This window comes from Pan paniscus, chromosome 19, assembly GCF_029289425.2.
Source record: "Pan paniscus chromosome 19, NHGRI_mPanPan1-v2.0_pri, whole genome shotgun sequence".
In the NCBI taxonomy this organism is placed as follows: Eukaryota; Metazoa; Chordata; class Mammalia; order Primates; family Hominidae; genus Pan; species Pan paniscus.
Window position 1 is genome coordinate 78,866,950 of NC_073268.2, and position 17,143 is coordinate 78,884,092.

General features: G+C 46.7%; 1 protein-coding gene and 1 long non-coding RNA gene across 2 annotated transcripts in view; one reads left to right on the forward strand and one right to left on the reverse strand.

Moving 5' to 3' along the window:
• The window catches only part of MARCHF10 (membrane associated ring-CH-type finger 10), a 273,051-nt gene that overhangs the window by 10,475 nt on the left and 245,433 nt on the right, over positions 1-17,143 (reverse strand). The window contains exons 12-14 of the mRNA XM_055102255.2: positions 14,309-14,475; positions 11,860-11,969; positions 593-706 (exon numbers count right to left, since the gene is read on the reverse strand). Coding sequence (XP_054958230.2) covers positions 593-706; positions 11,860-11,969; positions 14,309-14,475 — 391 coding nt within the window. The remainder of the gene's footprint in view (positions 1-592; positions 707-11,859; positions 11,970-14,308; positions 14,476-17,143) is intronic.
• The window catches only part of LOC117976581 (uncharacterized), a 48,701-nt gene that overhangs the window by 4,402 nt on the left and 27,156 nt on the right, over positions 1-17,143 (forward strand). The gene's annotated exons all lie outside the window — the stretch shown is intronic.

Genomic DNA, 17,143 nt, shown 5'->3' on the forward strand with positions numbered 1-17,143 from the left:
ACCTCTGTCTTCTGGGTTCCAGCGATTCTCCTGCCTCAACCTCCTAAGTAGCTGGGATTACAGGTGTGTGCCACCACACCCAGCTAATTTTTTTGTAATTTTAGTAGAGACAGGGTTTCACCATGTTGGCCAGGTTGGTCTCAAATTCCTGAACTCAAGTGATCCTCTAGCCTCGGCCTCCCAAAGCGCTGGGATTACAGGCATGAGCCATCACACCCAGCCAGGTTCCTCTTTTTCGCAGGTCCTCCATGTTCGGGTGCCCACACGTAATACACAACCAGCCCCTGCATCCTTGCTCTCCTCTATTTTTGGGGGGCAAATATCCTAGAGGCTCACTCGGTTATATGACCATTGATGACCATTTAATTACTACTCATGTTTAATAATAAGCAATTATGTGATCATCACTTACTTTTCAGCCAGAGGGTCACCATGTGTACACTTAGCAGCTGCTAAATCTTAGTCCTAACAATGATAGTCCCATATCCTCCCAAGCGACCGTGAGGACCTCAACAGCTTGCACATCTAATAAACAGCACTGCAGGGTTTTCAGGGCTGCCACCGGACAGCTCTGGGTCACAGCCAGACTTACCCTCTCTCTTTCCACCTGGTTGTGGTTGAGCCTCATGAGTTCTGCAAACCTCTGCTCATAGAGGTGAAGCAGCAGCACCAGGTACAAGCCTGAATTCATCAGCTCGTTTTGTGCCTACAAATGGAAAAGAAAGCTCTTCAGTTCATCTGTAAAATAGTCATGGTCTAAATTGTGGGATGCAGGGTAACAAGGCTAAGAGGTGACAAGAACTGGGAGAAGAGCCCAAGCTCCAAGGCAAGGCCTGCTCTTGGGGACCAGAAGACAGAGCAGGAGGAGATCCAGGGTAGAGGCCAGGGCAGCCACTCCCCTGGGATTTTTTACTATCTAGTGGAGGATGCTCGGAGAAAGTTCCATTTTCCAGGCTCAATCCCATTCCACATTTATTGAGCAGTTACATATGCAAAGCCTTGAGCTGGATGTTGTGGGGAACACAGGGCAAAAAGCCTCAGAACTCCCTGCTGGGAACCCATCACCTGGTGTGGGGGAGAGAACTTCATCGGTAAACAGCTCCAGTACAAGCTGGATGTGTCGGGTGCTACAACAGAGATGCACCAGGCCTTGTCCATAACGTTCTCAGCAGTCACAGATGTCCCCTTGTGAAAGGCTTCCTGAGGAGCCTCCTTTGCCCCCATCATTCCTTCGCTTCCCAGTCCCTAAGCATTCGTCTTGATCTTGCATATCACCTTTTGCACTTGTTAACGTTTCCGCTTTTTCTTGAGGAGTGGGCTGTGCTTTTTTTCTCGCTGGTGCTCAGAACAGGCGCTACACAGGGAGGATGTGATGGTCTGGCTGGCCATGGCACTTCTCTGTCCTCAGCACTTGGGCTTTGCTGCCAAGAGTGGCTGTGCTCACTCTAGACCTTTCACAGACCTTCCATAAATCAGTGGTATTAGTAACAACTACTCCTATGCCTCTATAGGGGAAGGAGGGGAAGGCCCTTTCAGTCCCCATCTTTCCCTTGAGTGGGGGTCTTGGGATGGGCCAGGCTGTGCTCACAAAGCCACCCAGCCCCCGGGGAATAGAGTCCCCAGCAGAGGGCATGGCCCCTTCCGTCACCCTTGGGAAAGCTTGCAACTGTGACTCTGTCGGCCCAGGATAACGATGCGTGGGCATGAATGACACAGTGAGCACTCAGTGTCTCATCTGCCTTCTTCCTGCAGCAGCGCGGGTGCCACATCTTCCTGTTCTCATTAGATCCAGGGCAGCTCAGGAGGTTGGCACAGAACCCACCTCTCCCAGGACCAAGCAGCTGCCAGAAAAGGCACAGAAGTTGAGCAAGGATTGATATGCTCTTCCTTCTGAATCAGGGCCAACTCTGGATCTTGGTGACAGCCGGCCCTGAGATCACTGCTGCAGGCCTCTCCACCATTCTACAGATCCATCTTCGAAGGCCCCAGTCCTCTGTCCTTAGCAGTTAGCCTCCTATTTTTAGCCTTTGGTCGTGTTTTTTGTGCTCTGCTGACCTTGGCCTAGAGTGAGTAGAGAACAAGTTGCTTGTTTGCATTATTTCTGTTTTATTTATTTTATTTTATTTTTGAGACAGACACAGTCTTGCCCAGGCTGGAGTGCAATGGCGTGATCTCGGCTCACTGCAACCTCCACCTCCCAGGTTCAAGCAATTCTCCTGCCTCAGCCTCCTGAGTAGCTGGGATTACAGGTGTGCACCACCACACCCAGCTAATTTTTGTATTTTTAGTAGAGATGGGGTTTCATCATGTTGGCCAGGCTGGTCTCGAACTCCTGGCCTCAGGTGATCCACCTGCCTTGGCCTCCCAAAGTGCTGGGATTACAGGTGTAAGCCACCCTGCCTAGCCACTTTTTCTGTTTTAATTGCCTCCTCCTGCCCTCCCCGTGAGTCTGTGCCTGCCTCCGACTGTCTCGCCAACCACCTCTTCTGAGAAGCCTTCCTCACCTGGCTTTTAGCTCCTCCTCACCAACAAAGCCTTGGTCCTTATTTGTTTACCTCGTCCCCGGCTTCTTCCTGCAAAAGCTGCCAGTGGTTCTCTCACCAGTGCTCTTTGCCAGCCAGCTTTTATGCTCGAGACACCGGGATGCATAATGACAAATCAATCAGCTAGAAAATGGTTTGGAACTATCAGGTTTGTCAAAGCATTCAGGGAAATCATTTACTTTTTATGACTCAATAAGGCCCAGAGGCATGCAGATGGGAGAATATCCACTAATGTTTTCTGCAGATAATTTGAAAAGTCACTTCTAGCAGATTGTGTCTCTTCTCTGATCTGTGGGAGGGAACCTGCCACACGGCGCCATCAATCTCGCCGGCTCAGTTCCTTTATGTGCGCCCTTTGCAGTGCTGGTGATGCTCGACAAAGGGGCTCAGCCCACCAATCAGAGCAGGCGTGTGATAGTCAACTCCGAATCAGCCTTTACACTCCTGAGCTACAAGTGGGAGGGATTTGTTAACTCAAAGAGTTCCACCGCACTTGGCTGGCCAGGGCCAAATGAACGAGGTTTTGGAGCAGGGCTTACTGGAGCTACGGCCCATCCACTCCTTCCTTGTCCCAATCACATCACACTTTGACTCCCACGTGGAGTTCCCTTTGTGTGCCAGACTGAAGGGAATGGGGGTGGCATTAATAGGAGGGGGCGGGGACATTAAAAAGGAGAAGGCATGTGAAACAGCGCAAAAGGGCTCTGGAGATCTCAGCCCACCTGCCAGCTGTTTTCTCCATTTTGCTAATATTCATTTAGGCCAAGAGACTTGCTACTGATGGAAATTCTCAATATATTCCACTTAAAGAAGCTGACAGCCTGGCTGAACGTTCTATCAAGTCTTCAAATATATTCAAGAGTGCTCCTAGGTATAAGGGTGATTAGGTGACTGCGTGTGTCTGAGGACATCTGTCCTTGGCTGAGATGGAGCCAGGCCAGGCCTGTGCTTCACAGCAATGACAGCCTGAGGCCCACTGAGACTCTCCTGTGCGGCAGAGCAAGGATGGCAGGGGTGTGTTCCAATTCAGTGAGCAGGGGCCCCTGGAGTGCACCTTACCTGGAAAGCACTGCTGGCTAAGGTGGGCAGTACAGGGCCACCGGACACTGTGACTTTAGGCAGAGTTTTAACTGTGCAGGGCCAAAGGGACTCAATTTGTAATGGAAGGGAAGTAACCTCTGTTCTGCCTGTTTCCTCAAAGCATGATAGTAAAGTGAGCTAATATATGAGATCTCGCAAAACCAACACATCCTACAAGAGACAAGATTTAAAGACAGGATTCCAGGTAAATTGTCTGGGCGTTAAGATCTGTGAGGGCAAGACCTGCATCTGTCTTGTTTGCTCCTGACTCCTAGTGCCTGGCCCAGTGCCTGGTATACTGTGCATGCTTTATAAATATATGCACAGATGAAGCAATGAGAAAAAAATGCATAATTGTGATGGATCAGACAGTGACCCATTCAGCCACAACTTTTGAATCTAGTGGCTCCAGGTTTAACATGCATCAGAAATACTGAGCAGGCCTTTTCAAACACAGTTGCCAGGCAGTCCCGTCCCCTCCCCTCCCCCTTCTCCTCTTTTTTTGAGACAGTCTCACTCTGTTGCCCAGGCTGGAGTGCAATGGTGTGATCTCGGCTCACTGCAACCTCCGCCTCCCAGGTTTAAGTGATTCTCCTGCCTCAGCCTCCCGAGTAGCTGGGATTTCAGGTGTGTGCCACCACTCCCAGCTAATTTTTGTATTTTTAGTAGAGACGGGGTTTCACCACATTTGGCCAGGCTGGTCTCCAACTCCTGACCTCAAATGATCCACCCACCTCGGCCTTTCAAAGTGTTGCGATTACAGGCGTGAGTCACCGCGCCTGGCCTCACTGCTCCTCCTTTCCTCCCTGCATTTCTGATTCAGCTGGACTGGAGTGGGCCCAAGAATGTGTACTTCTAACAAGTTCCCAGATGATGCTAACGCTCCTGGTTTGGGGACCGCCCATTTTTGAGAACCACTGATCTAAACTAAGGGTGAGCACGTGGTAGCTGCTAAGCTGAATCTGGCCTGTGGATGTGCTCTGGTTGGATGGAAGGAAGCAAGAAGGAAGGTAGAAAAGAAGAGCATGACCATCTTTAGTTGGGGAGAGCACTTTCCATTTTGCCACAAATGCCATCACGCCCAATGGCAGGATACCTAGAAGATTACCATCATTTGTTGTCTGCCTGGCCTCTGTGGTATTTGAGTGTGTAACCTGTGACCTAAGCTTTCCTTAAACCTGTTTTCACCTCATCCATTTTGGAGGCTAGAATGTTATTTGGCTCGCCGCATGCTGCTATCCAGGAGTTCTGCCCTCCACCCCAAAACCGAGTGCCCAACCAGCATCCAATACGAGTCCTGCTTCCAGGTGACAGCCAATGCTCACAGGAGCAAATGTAGGCTTGCCTCACACACAGCACTACCGAAAGAGTCAGGAGAAAGGAGGGCTGTACTGCCACAGGCCCTGACAGACCTAAGATGAAACCGCCAGGTCCCTGGGGTCCCACAGCTGCTCTTGTCTAATGATCCCCTCTCCAGATGCTTGTAGGAGTTCCTGATCTAGCCGCTTGAAGCCTGGTAACAGACCTTGACCTTGGGCCTCATATTAGAATAATCCGAGTTCAGTGCCCTGTTAGCACCTGTGAGCAGCATCTGCCCTGCTCCCACCAGAAGTACAGAACTAAGGTAGGAAAATGTGCTCTGACGGGAGCCCCTCCACACTCTCAAAGGCCACCGACAGTGCTGACCCGGCACCTAGAGGACACGCCCTGATCTGTGCTCAGGTCCCAGGGGAGGCATCCGTCCCAGATGTCACAGACTTCACTCCAAGGCCCAGTGGATAGAAGGCCTGCTCCTCTCTTCCCTTCCGCTGTTAAACATCTCTTCTTCAGAAAGGCCTTCTCTGGTTCAGAGAGCAAGTCGGAGTCCCGCAGCTGTTCCCGCAGCAGCCTGCATGGTCCTTGTTTTGACCTCCACCTGCAGGAATTGCTGGCTTCAGTCTTCGCTGCTGGTCGGTAGGGCCCTGCGGGTCTTGGGTACGGCAGCATTTTCGGCACAGTATCTCACAGGCAGCAGGTGCTCAATAAGTATTTGAAAATTTAGTTAAACTGGCTGGGTGTGGTAGCTCACACCTGTAACCCTAGCACTTTGGGAGGCCAAGGTGGGAAGATCACTTGAGCCCAAGATTTTGAGACCAGCCTGGGCAACAAAGTGAGACAGACCCCATCTCTCAAAAAAAAAAAAAAGAAAAAAAGCAGGGTGTGGTGGCACACACCTGTGGACCCAGCTACTTAGGAGGCTGAGGCAGGAGGATCCCTTGAACCCAGGAGGGACCCTGGCCCCAACCCAGAGCTGGGGTTAGACCTGGGTTGGGCCTGTGTATCACCATTTTAATAGAAAAAAAGAAGACCTGCAGCTAAATGTTATAAATTATCATTTTGGGTGGTAAATTATAAGAAATTTTTGTATGGTTTTTGTAATTAAACAAAAGCAAAAAAAAAAAAATTCTAAGTGGGAAAATATATAAGAAAAACAGTTCACTAGTCAGTCAGTTTGAGGTTAAGTGAGAACCAGGCTGAGCTGAAGCCAGTTCTAGGTTTCTTTTGGTTTTGCCCCTTTTTTGGTACATGTCTAGACTTGTACACGTCTAGAAGTGGTGCCACTTCTCCAGAAAGGAACCCATTTGCCAAGGACAAGCAGCAGGAGGGTGGCCAGGAGGCCCAGGTGAGCCAGGTTTGGGAGCGAGGGGAAGGGACCAGGCCCACAAGGCACAGGTGTCCATGTCACCTCCACGGCCAGGCTGGCGGCCTCCTCAGCGGGGCTTGTCCCCTCAGTGGGCTCACCGCGCCTCGGGGATGAGCTGAGGTTCAGTGACATCGTAGATATCTTTGTGTTCAACAACAGTTGCTTCAGTCTTTATCTATGGCGAGCTTCAGAATTCACCCAAGTCAGGCTCCCTGGGGCCTGGGGTTTCGCCCAGGCTGTGAGCAGACAGGCACTATGAATTCCCAGCAGGTCATGGGGACAGTCAGGACTGCAGTGAGGTGTGAGCCCTCAGCCGCCGCCAGACAGCAGCCGCCCATGCTATGACCTGGCTCTCCCCACAGGGCGGGCCTGGCAGCCTAGCTGCCACCTGGGATGATAATGCGGGCATTTCCCAAAGGCTCTGATGGCTTGTGAAGTTCTCACTGAAACAAATTTAAAATCATTCCTGCTTCCACGTGGAGCAATGACTGTGCTGGATGCTTTCTGTCTCTCCTGCCGATCCGCACCCCTCCTGCTCTGTGGCCCAGGGGCCGGCCCCATGGCTTTCCCCAGCTGGGCTTCCTTGCCCTCTGGCTTCCTGTTGGGTTTGGCCCATGGGAGGCCCCGGCAGGAGACCCGAGGGCGGAGGAGGGAGAAGCTGGGTGTCTCTTCCCAATCCCTCTCTGCTGGGCGTGGTGTGACAGTGGTTGCTGTCTTCTCCTGAAGGCCACAGGCTGCTGGTGGCTGATCCTTAGCTACAGCGCTCATGACCCTGGCCACACTGCTAGTCCCAGGACGCCTCCTCGTTCCTTGCTGCTTTCTTTTGCTGCCCAGATTTCCCTCCTCCCTTCTGCATTCTTCACTTGCCCCCTTTGAGTGTGCCACCATCTCTTCCCACCCAGATCCTGGCTGATACAATTACTGTCATAGTTGTTTCTAGAAGGTGCTTGTAGCCAGTTGTCTTAACATGGAGGGTGCGGTGGGGCCGAGGATATGGATGTGACCCAGTGGGGCTAGTTTGTTTTGTTAGTTCACTGATGGACTCTAGGCCAGTCATTGGTGCATGTAGCTTTCTCCCCTGAGTGCCAAGTCAGTCGAGCGTCTCTGTGGCTGTAATCTGACAGTTCTCATGCGTGGAGCCTCCTCTGCACACACTCTGTCTATGAGGTGATGTACTCGAGTCTTTTCCTACATCCAGACCTGTGAGGTGTGAGTTAACATCTCTCACCTTCTACAGATAAGAGAACTGAGGTGCAGAGACTTCTACAGATAAGAGAACTGAGGTGCAGAGAATTGCCATAGTCTCCTCAAGGTCACAGGGCCACTCTGGGGAAGAGAGTAGGGTTTAGATTGAGATCTTAATCAAAGCTGGTAGGCTTTTCAGTGGGACCTGCGGCCTCAGACTACATGAGTGCAAACATCTTAGTACAAATGGAAAAATGTGCTGCTGTTGGGTCAGTTCTATAAATACCATTGATAAAGGACATTAGATGGTGGCAGCAGCTTGGCAGAGGGAGAACCATGTGGAAAGGCTTGGGGCCAAAAGGGGTCTTTTCTAGATAAGGCATTCCCCTGGGCTGCACGGTGTTTGTGGTGTCAGTAGATTGCTCTGATAGATAGTATTCTGGGCAACCCATCCTCATGTGAACACGTCCTCCTTAGGGGATTTGGCAGGCTCCATTGCCCAAAATGATCTATTTCTTGAGATGAACCTGTCGGCACCCTGGCTGGCACCTGACCTCAGGCACTGAGAGGTTCTGGTTTCTTTCAATATTTCGCCTCCCACATGCTCAGCGTCCAGGAATGTGAGTTGCTCTGTTTATCGTCTCAGATCTTAGTGCCTGGTGGTTATGTGAGACCTTCAGGCCTCAAAACACTATTTATTTCTCAAGAAGTCCTTCTTCTCTCCCCTCCCCTGCCCTCCCTTCTCTTCCTCTCTTCTTTTCTCTTTTTTCCTTTTCTTTCTCTAACCTCCTGATGCCTAACTTCTGTAATGCTGCTGTGGCATTATGCCCTTATTCACTGAACTCTTCAAATATCCTTCATTCTTGTCAATATTTTGTTCTTTGGTCTACACCCTTAAAATTTTAAACAAGGAAACTGCAGAATTGCCTAGACTCACACAAATCATTTTGACTTAGCTGTCAAAACGTTGGCCAAAAAAAGGTCTGGTAAATATTAATTGACTGCTTATAAAGTGGAAATCACCTTCTAGATCAGCCCCATCCAATAGAATACACTCAGAGGTACAAACACAAATCACAGATGTAATTTTAAAATTTCTAGTAGCCACATTAAAGAAGTAAAAAGAAACTGGTGAAATTAATTTTAACAATATAATTTATTAACCTAATATTTTCAAATGATTATTTCTGTATGTAATTTTTACTTTTTTTGATATTTTACTTTTTTGGCATTAAGTATTTGCCTAAGAAAATCTTTATTTCTCCTTTGCTCTTGAAGGATAATTTTGCAGGGTACAGAAATCTAGGTTGGCCAGTTTTTTCTCTTAACACTTTATTTTGTTTCTCTGTCTTCTTGCTTGCATGCTTTCTGGGAAGTCAGATGTCATTCTTATCTTTACTCCCCTTTAGGGAAGGTGTTTTTCCCCTTTGGCCTCTTACAGGATTTTTTCTTTATCTTTGATTTTTTTTTCCATTTTAAATATGATGTGTCGTGGTGGTGGGTTTTTTTGTTTGTTTTGTTTTGTTTTGCTTTTGGCATTTATCTTGTTTGGTGTTCTCTGAGCTTTCTGGATTTGTGATTTGGTGTCTGACATTAATTTGGGGGAAATTCTCAGTCATTATTGCTTCAAATATTTCTCTGTTCCTTTCTCTCTTTATTCTCCTTCTGGATATTCCCATGATGTGTCTATTACACCTTTTGGATAATTGTCTCACAAGTTCTTGGATATCCTGCTCTGTTTTCTTTTCTTTTTTTCCAATCTTTGTTCTCTTTGTTTTTCCATTTTGGGCAGTTTCTATTGGGATATGCTCAACTCAAAGATTCTTTCCTCAGCTGTATCCAGTCTACTAATAAGCCCATCAAAGGCATTCTTCATTTGTTAGAGTTTTTCACCTCTAACATTTCTTTTTCTTTCTTAGAATTTCCATTCCTCTGTGTACACTGCCCATCTGTTCTTAAGTGCTGTCTACTTTACCTGTTAGAGTCCTTAGCGTATTAATCATAGTGTTTTACATTCTTGGTCTGGTAATTCCAAAATCCCTGCCATATCTGAGTCTGGTTCTGGTGTTTGCTCTGTCTCTTCAAACTGTGCTTTTCACCTTTGAGTATGTCTTGTAATATTTTCTTGGTAGCCAGACGTGATGTACTGGGTAAAAGGAACTGCTATAAATGGGTTGTTAGCCATGTGGTGGTGAGGTGTGGGGAGAGGGGAAGTATTCTACAGTCCTTTGAGACTCTAGGTCCCAGTCTGAGTGAGCTTGTGCCTCTGGACTGTGAACTTCACAAGTGCTTCTCAGTTTCTCTATCCTCCCCCTCCCACCTTAGGTGGGACAAGATGGCTAGAGAGGGCTGGGGTTGAGTATTTCCCTTCTTCCAGTTAGGTATGGCGCTCTGATAAAACCTCCAAAGGTTAGGCTCTGGTTAAATAGTTTCTCCTGAGGGCAAACTGTTAGTAAGAACAGAAAGCTCTGGCTTGTACCAAAATGGTTACTTTCCCCCCTCCCCCTGCTGGAAGCATGAAGGAATTTTTCTCTGCTATTCACTGTATGCACCTGGTTGCACTCCTGGACAGAAAACTCACTAAAGTGTGGGGATACCCTTATGACAGGGTCCCCCTGGAATTTTTGACTCTCAGACTTGTCTACACTGAGCCTCCAGCAGTTCATTAATTACAGCTTAAGTTTGCTTGTCCAGCACTGGTTTCCATAGAGCTTTCTGCTCAGGAGTCTCTGCTCCGGTAAGTTGTGATTTTTTTTTTTTTTTTTTTTTTTGAGATGGAGTCTCACTCTGTCGCCCAGGCTGGAGTGCAGTGGTGCGATCTCGGCTCACTGCAACCTCTGCCTCCCAGGTTCAAGCGATTCTCAAGCCTCAGCCTCCTGAGTAGCTGAGATTACAGGCATGCGCCACCACGCCCAGCTAATTTTTATATTTTTAGTAGAGATGGGGGTTTCGCTGTGTTGGCCACGCTGGTCTCAAACTCCTGACTTCAAGTGATCCGCCCATCTTGGCCTCCCAAAGTGCTGGGATTAGTGATTCTATCTGCCTGTCTTTCCAATTTTAGGGGCAGTGATTTGCTCTGTGACTTCACTTCTCTTATGGATCTAAGAAGGGTTGTTGATTTTGCACTTTTTAAAGCTTTTTACTTGTTGTTAAAACGAAGTGACAACTTCAAACTCTTTACATACTGAACTGGAAAGTGTACTAAGTCTTTGAAACTTGGTGTTTAAAATTAGGTGATATATTACCCCCCTTTTTTTTTTTGGTACTGTGTCTTTGAAATTTGGTGTGTATGTGACACTTACAGGATATGTTGATTAGAACAAGCCACCTGTTCATTAGCCACAAGTGGCTTGTGACTTCTATATTGAACAAAATAGTATTAGGTTGGTGCAAAAGTAATTGTGGATATTGCCAACAAAAGTGGCAAAACTGCAATTACTTTTGCACCAACCTAATAGTTCTAAATGGAAGACTGTTTGCCTGAGAATTGGGTGATTAACTGTTATCTCAGGCACAAATCAACTTCCCACTTGAGGGTAACTAACTTTTTTACAATATTAGAAATGCAGTCCAAATACCCTAGGAGAGTTAATTCACTAGGTGTTAAAGATCAGCCAGTAGGCATTTACCTCATGTTTATTAGCTGTAGGTAAAGCAGTTCCTTCTTATCCCAGGGTTACTTGGTATTTAAATTAGGGACCGTTTCCTCCAAGACCCTGATTTTTTTTTTCTCTTGTTATTAAATTACTTCTGCAAACGTGGGTGTGGAGCTTGCCAGAATTTTTTGGTATTTTTCTGTGTCCAGTTGCCCAATGAAGCTTCTTACTTTTGTTCCCAACAGCAGGGCAAACTCAACCCAGGACAAATAAGACTTCCAACTCTCGGCCATGTGCAGTGGCTCACACCTGTAATTGTAGCACTCTGGGAGGTGGAGGCAGACAGATCACTTGAGGTCAGGAGTTCAAGACCAGGCTGGCCAACATGGAGAAACCCCATCTCTACTAAAAATACAAAAATTAGGTGGGTGTGGTGGCACACGCCTGTAATCCCAGCTACTCAGGAGGCTGAGGCGGGAGGATCGCTTGAACCTGTGAGGCAGAGTTTGCAGTGAGATTGTGCCACTGCATTCCCGCCTGGGCGACAGAGTGAGACTCTGTCTCAAAAAAAAAAAAAAAAAAAAGGCTTTTCAACTCTCTAATACTCTAATTTAGTGGCAGGTCTTCTCAGAGAAGTAAGCTAAATGGATATTGTCAGACTCCCGCCAGCAGAGACCTTCTACATTTCTTAGATCAGGGAAGGGGAATGTCTTCTCGCCCTGCCCCTCTAACATACTTTAACCTGTGGAGGCAGAGTGGCCACATTTCTTACCTGAGATTGCTGGTGCTTCTGGTAGAACTCAATCATGTTAAAGTCACCCAGGTCAACCAGCAGGCCTTGCTTACACATCTCACAGGTCTTCACGGCACCAAGATCTGCTCCTTAAATTGGATAAAGAATTATATGTACATATAACCATGGGTCTGTTTGTGTTAGCACTTTGGACAGGTGATATTTGGGGAGTGAACTTGTGTGTGTTATGAATTCTGAGCTTCAGTGACCTTCCTTTAAAGCCAGCCATCTTCTGTAGAAAATGACCTTGAATCTGAGAGCTGAAAAATTTCCTTTGTAGTCATCTATTATGCAAGCTTCATAGAAGTGAAATTCCCATGACTTTTAAATAGCAGATCTTGCTATTTAAATATAAACAGGATGGTTCATAAACTTGGAATTGCTGCACAGAGGCTAAGAGTCTGTAACACAGGTGTTTGTAAAAAGAGTGACTATTCAGCTTTTTTTTTTTTTTTTTTATTATAGACCCAACACAGGTCCAAGTAAATAAATTAGTGAGGACCAAAATAGATGGCAGAAGCTATTCTCGATCAATGGCTTAAAAATCTGCCTTTACTCCTGCCCAGGTAACATTGCCACCTGAGAACAGTGAGGGAGCGAGGGGCCAGGTGTGGGTACTAGTTACAGTAGTACCCAGGGCCAGCTCATCAGCCTGAGCTCAGACTCATCTGGGAAAAGAAATATGAGAAGGCTTCCTTTGTTGCTGTTTTTATAAAAACAGGCATTCTAGACCAGCATTTTTATCCTATTCCCCAATGCAAAAGTGGAGGATGCAGAACTGGGCTGTTATGTCTAAGCAAACATTCTGCCAGACAGTTTTTCCCCCTTAGTTGCGGCTTTTGACTAATGATGTACTGGTGTTTATTTTATGCATTAGAAAATAAAAGACCTATTAGTTACCTGCATGTATTTGGTAAAAATAGGGCTTGTGCAGTTTCATACCTCCATTCTGTTTCCCCACTGGGGATATAAAGAAACAGTAAATAATAGAGACTTTCAAAGGGCAAGGATGAACAGGAAGTAATCCCTTATCTGCATTTTGTTCGCTTGACTTTTTTTTTTTTTTTTTTAGCATCATTCAGTAACGCTTTAGGCTACCAAATGTCCCATGAGTCTTCCGATCGAATCCTACTGAACACACCCATACAAGCGTTGACATTTATGAGCATAGCAGCATTTTCATGACATGTTTCACAGGTAACTTTTTCTGTGTTGGATGTTTAATTGGCCCAAATTTCTAGGAAGACAAAGGATTGCATGGCAGAGTCGTTAGCAACCAAAATCTACTCGTTTTCTTCCCTCTCTGAAGGACTGAATACTTTGCTCGTTATATGGATATGCGTTTAAGCATCTTGATCAGTGGACTTACATTTCTTATGCTAGGGAAGTTGCATAAAATGGGCTCCATGGATGACACAGTAATATGATTACCCCACATGTTCATTCTCTGATTCCATGGTGTGCTGTCCTTGGTGAGGGGGCGTGGCAACACCTCATGGGGACAGGGTAAAGCTCTAAGTCTCCCTGCAGCCTGGATAGTGACGGCTAAGGAGAAGGATATGGAAGACGGGGAGAAATAGGATCTGGCTGTGGGGGGATATGTTTTCAGAGAGGTGTGTCTGAAAGAAGCCACAACTATTTTCTGATCAAGTTGCTCTTTGCACTGATGTTCCATGCGTTTTTTTTGGTTAAAGTTGATCTCATTCCTAAAGCCATGCTTTAAAGAAAACTTCTGTTCTCTGCCCAGAAAACTACAGCTGACCTACCGATGTGGTTGTATTTAGGTTATAACCTGCTCAGGGAGTTGAGAAGGTGCCGCACACTCAGTTATAAGATGCTAGGGAGCTGACAAAATCAGCACATGGAAATTTCTTTATCCAATATGGTTCTAGACAATCAGATCAGCGCTCTTATCCCTATTGCTAAAAGGCAGCTTTGTTTAGTTTCTTAGGTGACCCCCAAATAAAAGGAAGTAGGATGTGTGTGCTGGGGGTCTCTCATGAGGGACCTTCTGAAGTATTTTGCTGGGTGTCTGCTAGCTGGGCACGGCTACTGTGTGTCTGCTGAGCTTCCACCGCTGACCCACTTCTATTTCCTTCCTCCTGAGAGGCGATCTTAGCATCTCTGCTCAGGCCTCAAGCAGAGGTAGAATTCAATAGCATTTGTTCCCAGGAGTCTTCTCTCAGATAAAAGCAAAAAACAAAAAACAAAAAACAAACCAAAACAAAAACAAACAAAAAACCCCCAACTCCCTCCCATAGTTTAAAGACAGCTTTTATGAGCAAGGATCTGGAGCTCAGCCACGTGTCCCTGAGTCGCTGTTCTGCGGAGGAGAGTGAGCTGATGACAAGGCTCCGGGGCCCACACCGTGGTGCCTCATGTTAATTACATGTGGTGGCACGTTCACTGCACTTCCTTCCCCACCTACCTGATGTTATTTTCACTTTCAGCCACTTTTTCAGGCACTCTTGATGAACAAACTGCAGGCTTCCCACGCAGCCGCAAGGCTCCAGGAGGGGGTTGCTTGGGGAACCCCCGGCTATCTGACAGATGCGACACAAGTCTCCCTCCTCCTCGGAGTCCTCCTCCAAGAGACTAAATGGAAAACAAGCCCTCGTGACCAGGAGGCTACACGTTTGCAGTTTCTACAAATACCAGTTCCCAGAGCATTGACAGAGAAGGAAGAGGGCTCCTGGTACTCACCCGCTGCTCCCTCTGACCCTACTGAGATGATTTTTGATAACACAGGCACAAATTCTCCTTTTTTTTTGAAACAGAGTCTCACTCCATTGCCCAGGCCGGAGTGCAGTGGCACAATCTTGGCCCACTGCAGCCTCAACCTCCTCAGGCTCTGGTGATCCTCCCACTTCAGCCTCCCAAGTAGCTGGATTACAGGTGCATGCCACCACACCTGCCTATTTTAAAAATTATTTTGTAGAGATGGAGTCTCACGATGTTGCCCAGACTGGTCTTGAACTCCTGGGCTGAAGCGATCCACATGCCTTGGCCTCTCAAAGTGCTGGGATTACAGGTGTGAGCCCCTGGGCCTGGCTGAGGCACAAATTCTTGTAACAGGCTTCTTTGCAATTGTCGATACGTGTGAGCTGACATGGAGGACCAGCACTGCCACCATAAATCAAGAGGTAAAGGGAAATGGCTACAGAATCATTTCCAAACTGGAGTCAAGGCCAGGAGCCCCTCTCCCTGCCAGGAAGTTGGTGGGGGTGGCATACTGGTGAGTGCATGGGATTCGTGGTCAGGGGGTCTGGTTTTGAGGCCAGCCTCTGAAACTTGTGAGTTGTGTGACTTTGGATAAGTTCCTTAATCTTCCCAAGATCCTGTTTCCTCATCTGTACAATGAGGGTCATGGTGATAACACCACTGCCACCTACTTCCTAGGGCTGTGGCCAGGTTGGCTACGTGTGACAATGAGGAACCTGTTCTGCAAACTGTAAAGTACATCTAGTGTCTGGCAAGGTGTTGTGCACAGAGTTCACTTAATAGATGTTGGTTTAGGTGGATGATGAACCAATAAACCTGGACACAATCTCCCGAATAACACCACACATGCCAACAAATGACGTCAGCATTCCAGAATGTAAGCGGCTGGAATCTGACGAAGATAAGAACTAACGAAAATGTAAGTAAAGATATTTGTGTCTAATAAATGGTGAGTGAAGAATAGCTGGTCGATGTTCATGTTGGGAGGTTTTAAGAAGCCTAAGGCTATTTTCTTTTCTTTAGAGTCCTCACGGGACTGGGGGCCATCTGGTCAAGGAAAGGAAACTGGCTAGAGACTAAAATCAAAAGAGGAAGAAATGGACATTGCTCTGGATGGAGAAATATATGCTCAATTTCTTGAAAGACTTTTTTCCCCATGAAAGGGCAGCTCAGTGTAAAGAAGCAGAATTACAGTTTTCCATTATGGACATTCTCAATAACTTAAAGACATTTTCAACATTCAGACTTCAATACATTTCAACATAATTTCCATATTTTCATAAGTAATCAGGAAGAACATGTGTACATGGGAGTGAGTGCTCCAACTGGTGAAGATACACTAGTGGGAGATCTTGCAAGTTTGAGAAGGTAGGCAGAAAAGTGGTAGAAGATTATTTTTTGTTGTTGTTGTTTGTTTTGAGATGGAGTCTTGCTCTGTCACCCAGGCTGGAGTGCAGTGGCTCGATCTCAGCTCTCTGCAACCTCTGCCGGATTCAAGCGATTCTCCTGCCTCAGCCTCCTGAGTAGCTGGGATTATAGGCGTGCACCACCACACCTGGCTAATTTTTGTATTTTTAGTAGAGATAGGGTTTCACCATGTTGGCCAGGCTGGTCTCGAACCCTTGACCTCAGGTGATCCGCCTGCCTTGGTCTCTCAAAAGTGCTGGGATTACAGGTGTGAGCCACCACACCTGGCCTAGAAGATTTTTAATTTAGGCAACTACACGGGATTTGCATTTGGAAACAAGTGCTCTAAATCAGTGGTTTCCAATAGAAAATAAATGACCGTCGGGTTCACCGGTAGAGATTTTACAAACAGATTCCTGGGCTCCACCCTTAGAGGTTCTGGTTCAGTATCTGGGGCCCAGGAACCTGAACGTTAAGATGGTCATGCAGGTCTGAAGATCACTGATCTCAACAGGAGGACGAAGGGCTCTGTGGTGAACTTGTTATGGTTGATAAATATCTGACTCTTAACTTAAGGTCCTCCATCTTCTCAAAGGTATAGGTGGGGATCCACTGGCTACCCTACTTTGCAAAAAAAATTTTTTTAACAAATAAAAGTGAAGAAGAGACAGAAAAGCACAGAAAAGAAAAGGAGAATCAAGCATAAAATCATTACCCCAAAGTAACTGCTTGTTAATAGTTGAGTCTGGCCGGGTGCAGTGGCTCACACCTGTAATCCTAGCACTTTGGGAAGCCGAGGCAGGAGGATGGCTTGAGCTCAGGAGTTCAAGCCCAGCCTGGGCAACACAGCGAGACCTTGTCTCAAAAAAAAGAAAAAATATATAGCTTGGTGTACTAGCCTCTGGTATTACTCCTGTGCACATACTGTTTTATAGAATTGAGACTGCTTTTAGGATTAGCTCAAGATAGCAGGCTAAGCACCCCCATCAGTCTCCTTTCCCACACAAATCTCTTAAAAGACCAAAAAAGAAAATTAAATAGAATGAATCCACAATAGTGCTGGAAAACAAGCAGGCCAGAAATAATGAGGAATTCTTGGAAAGTCGATGAAGATATGATGATATTGACGAGAGGA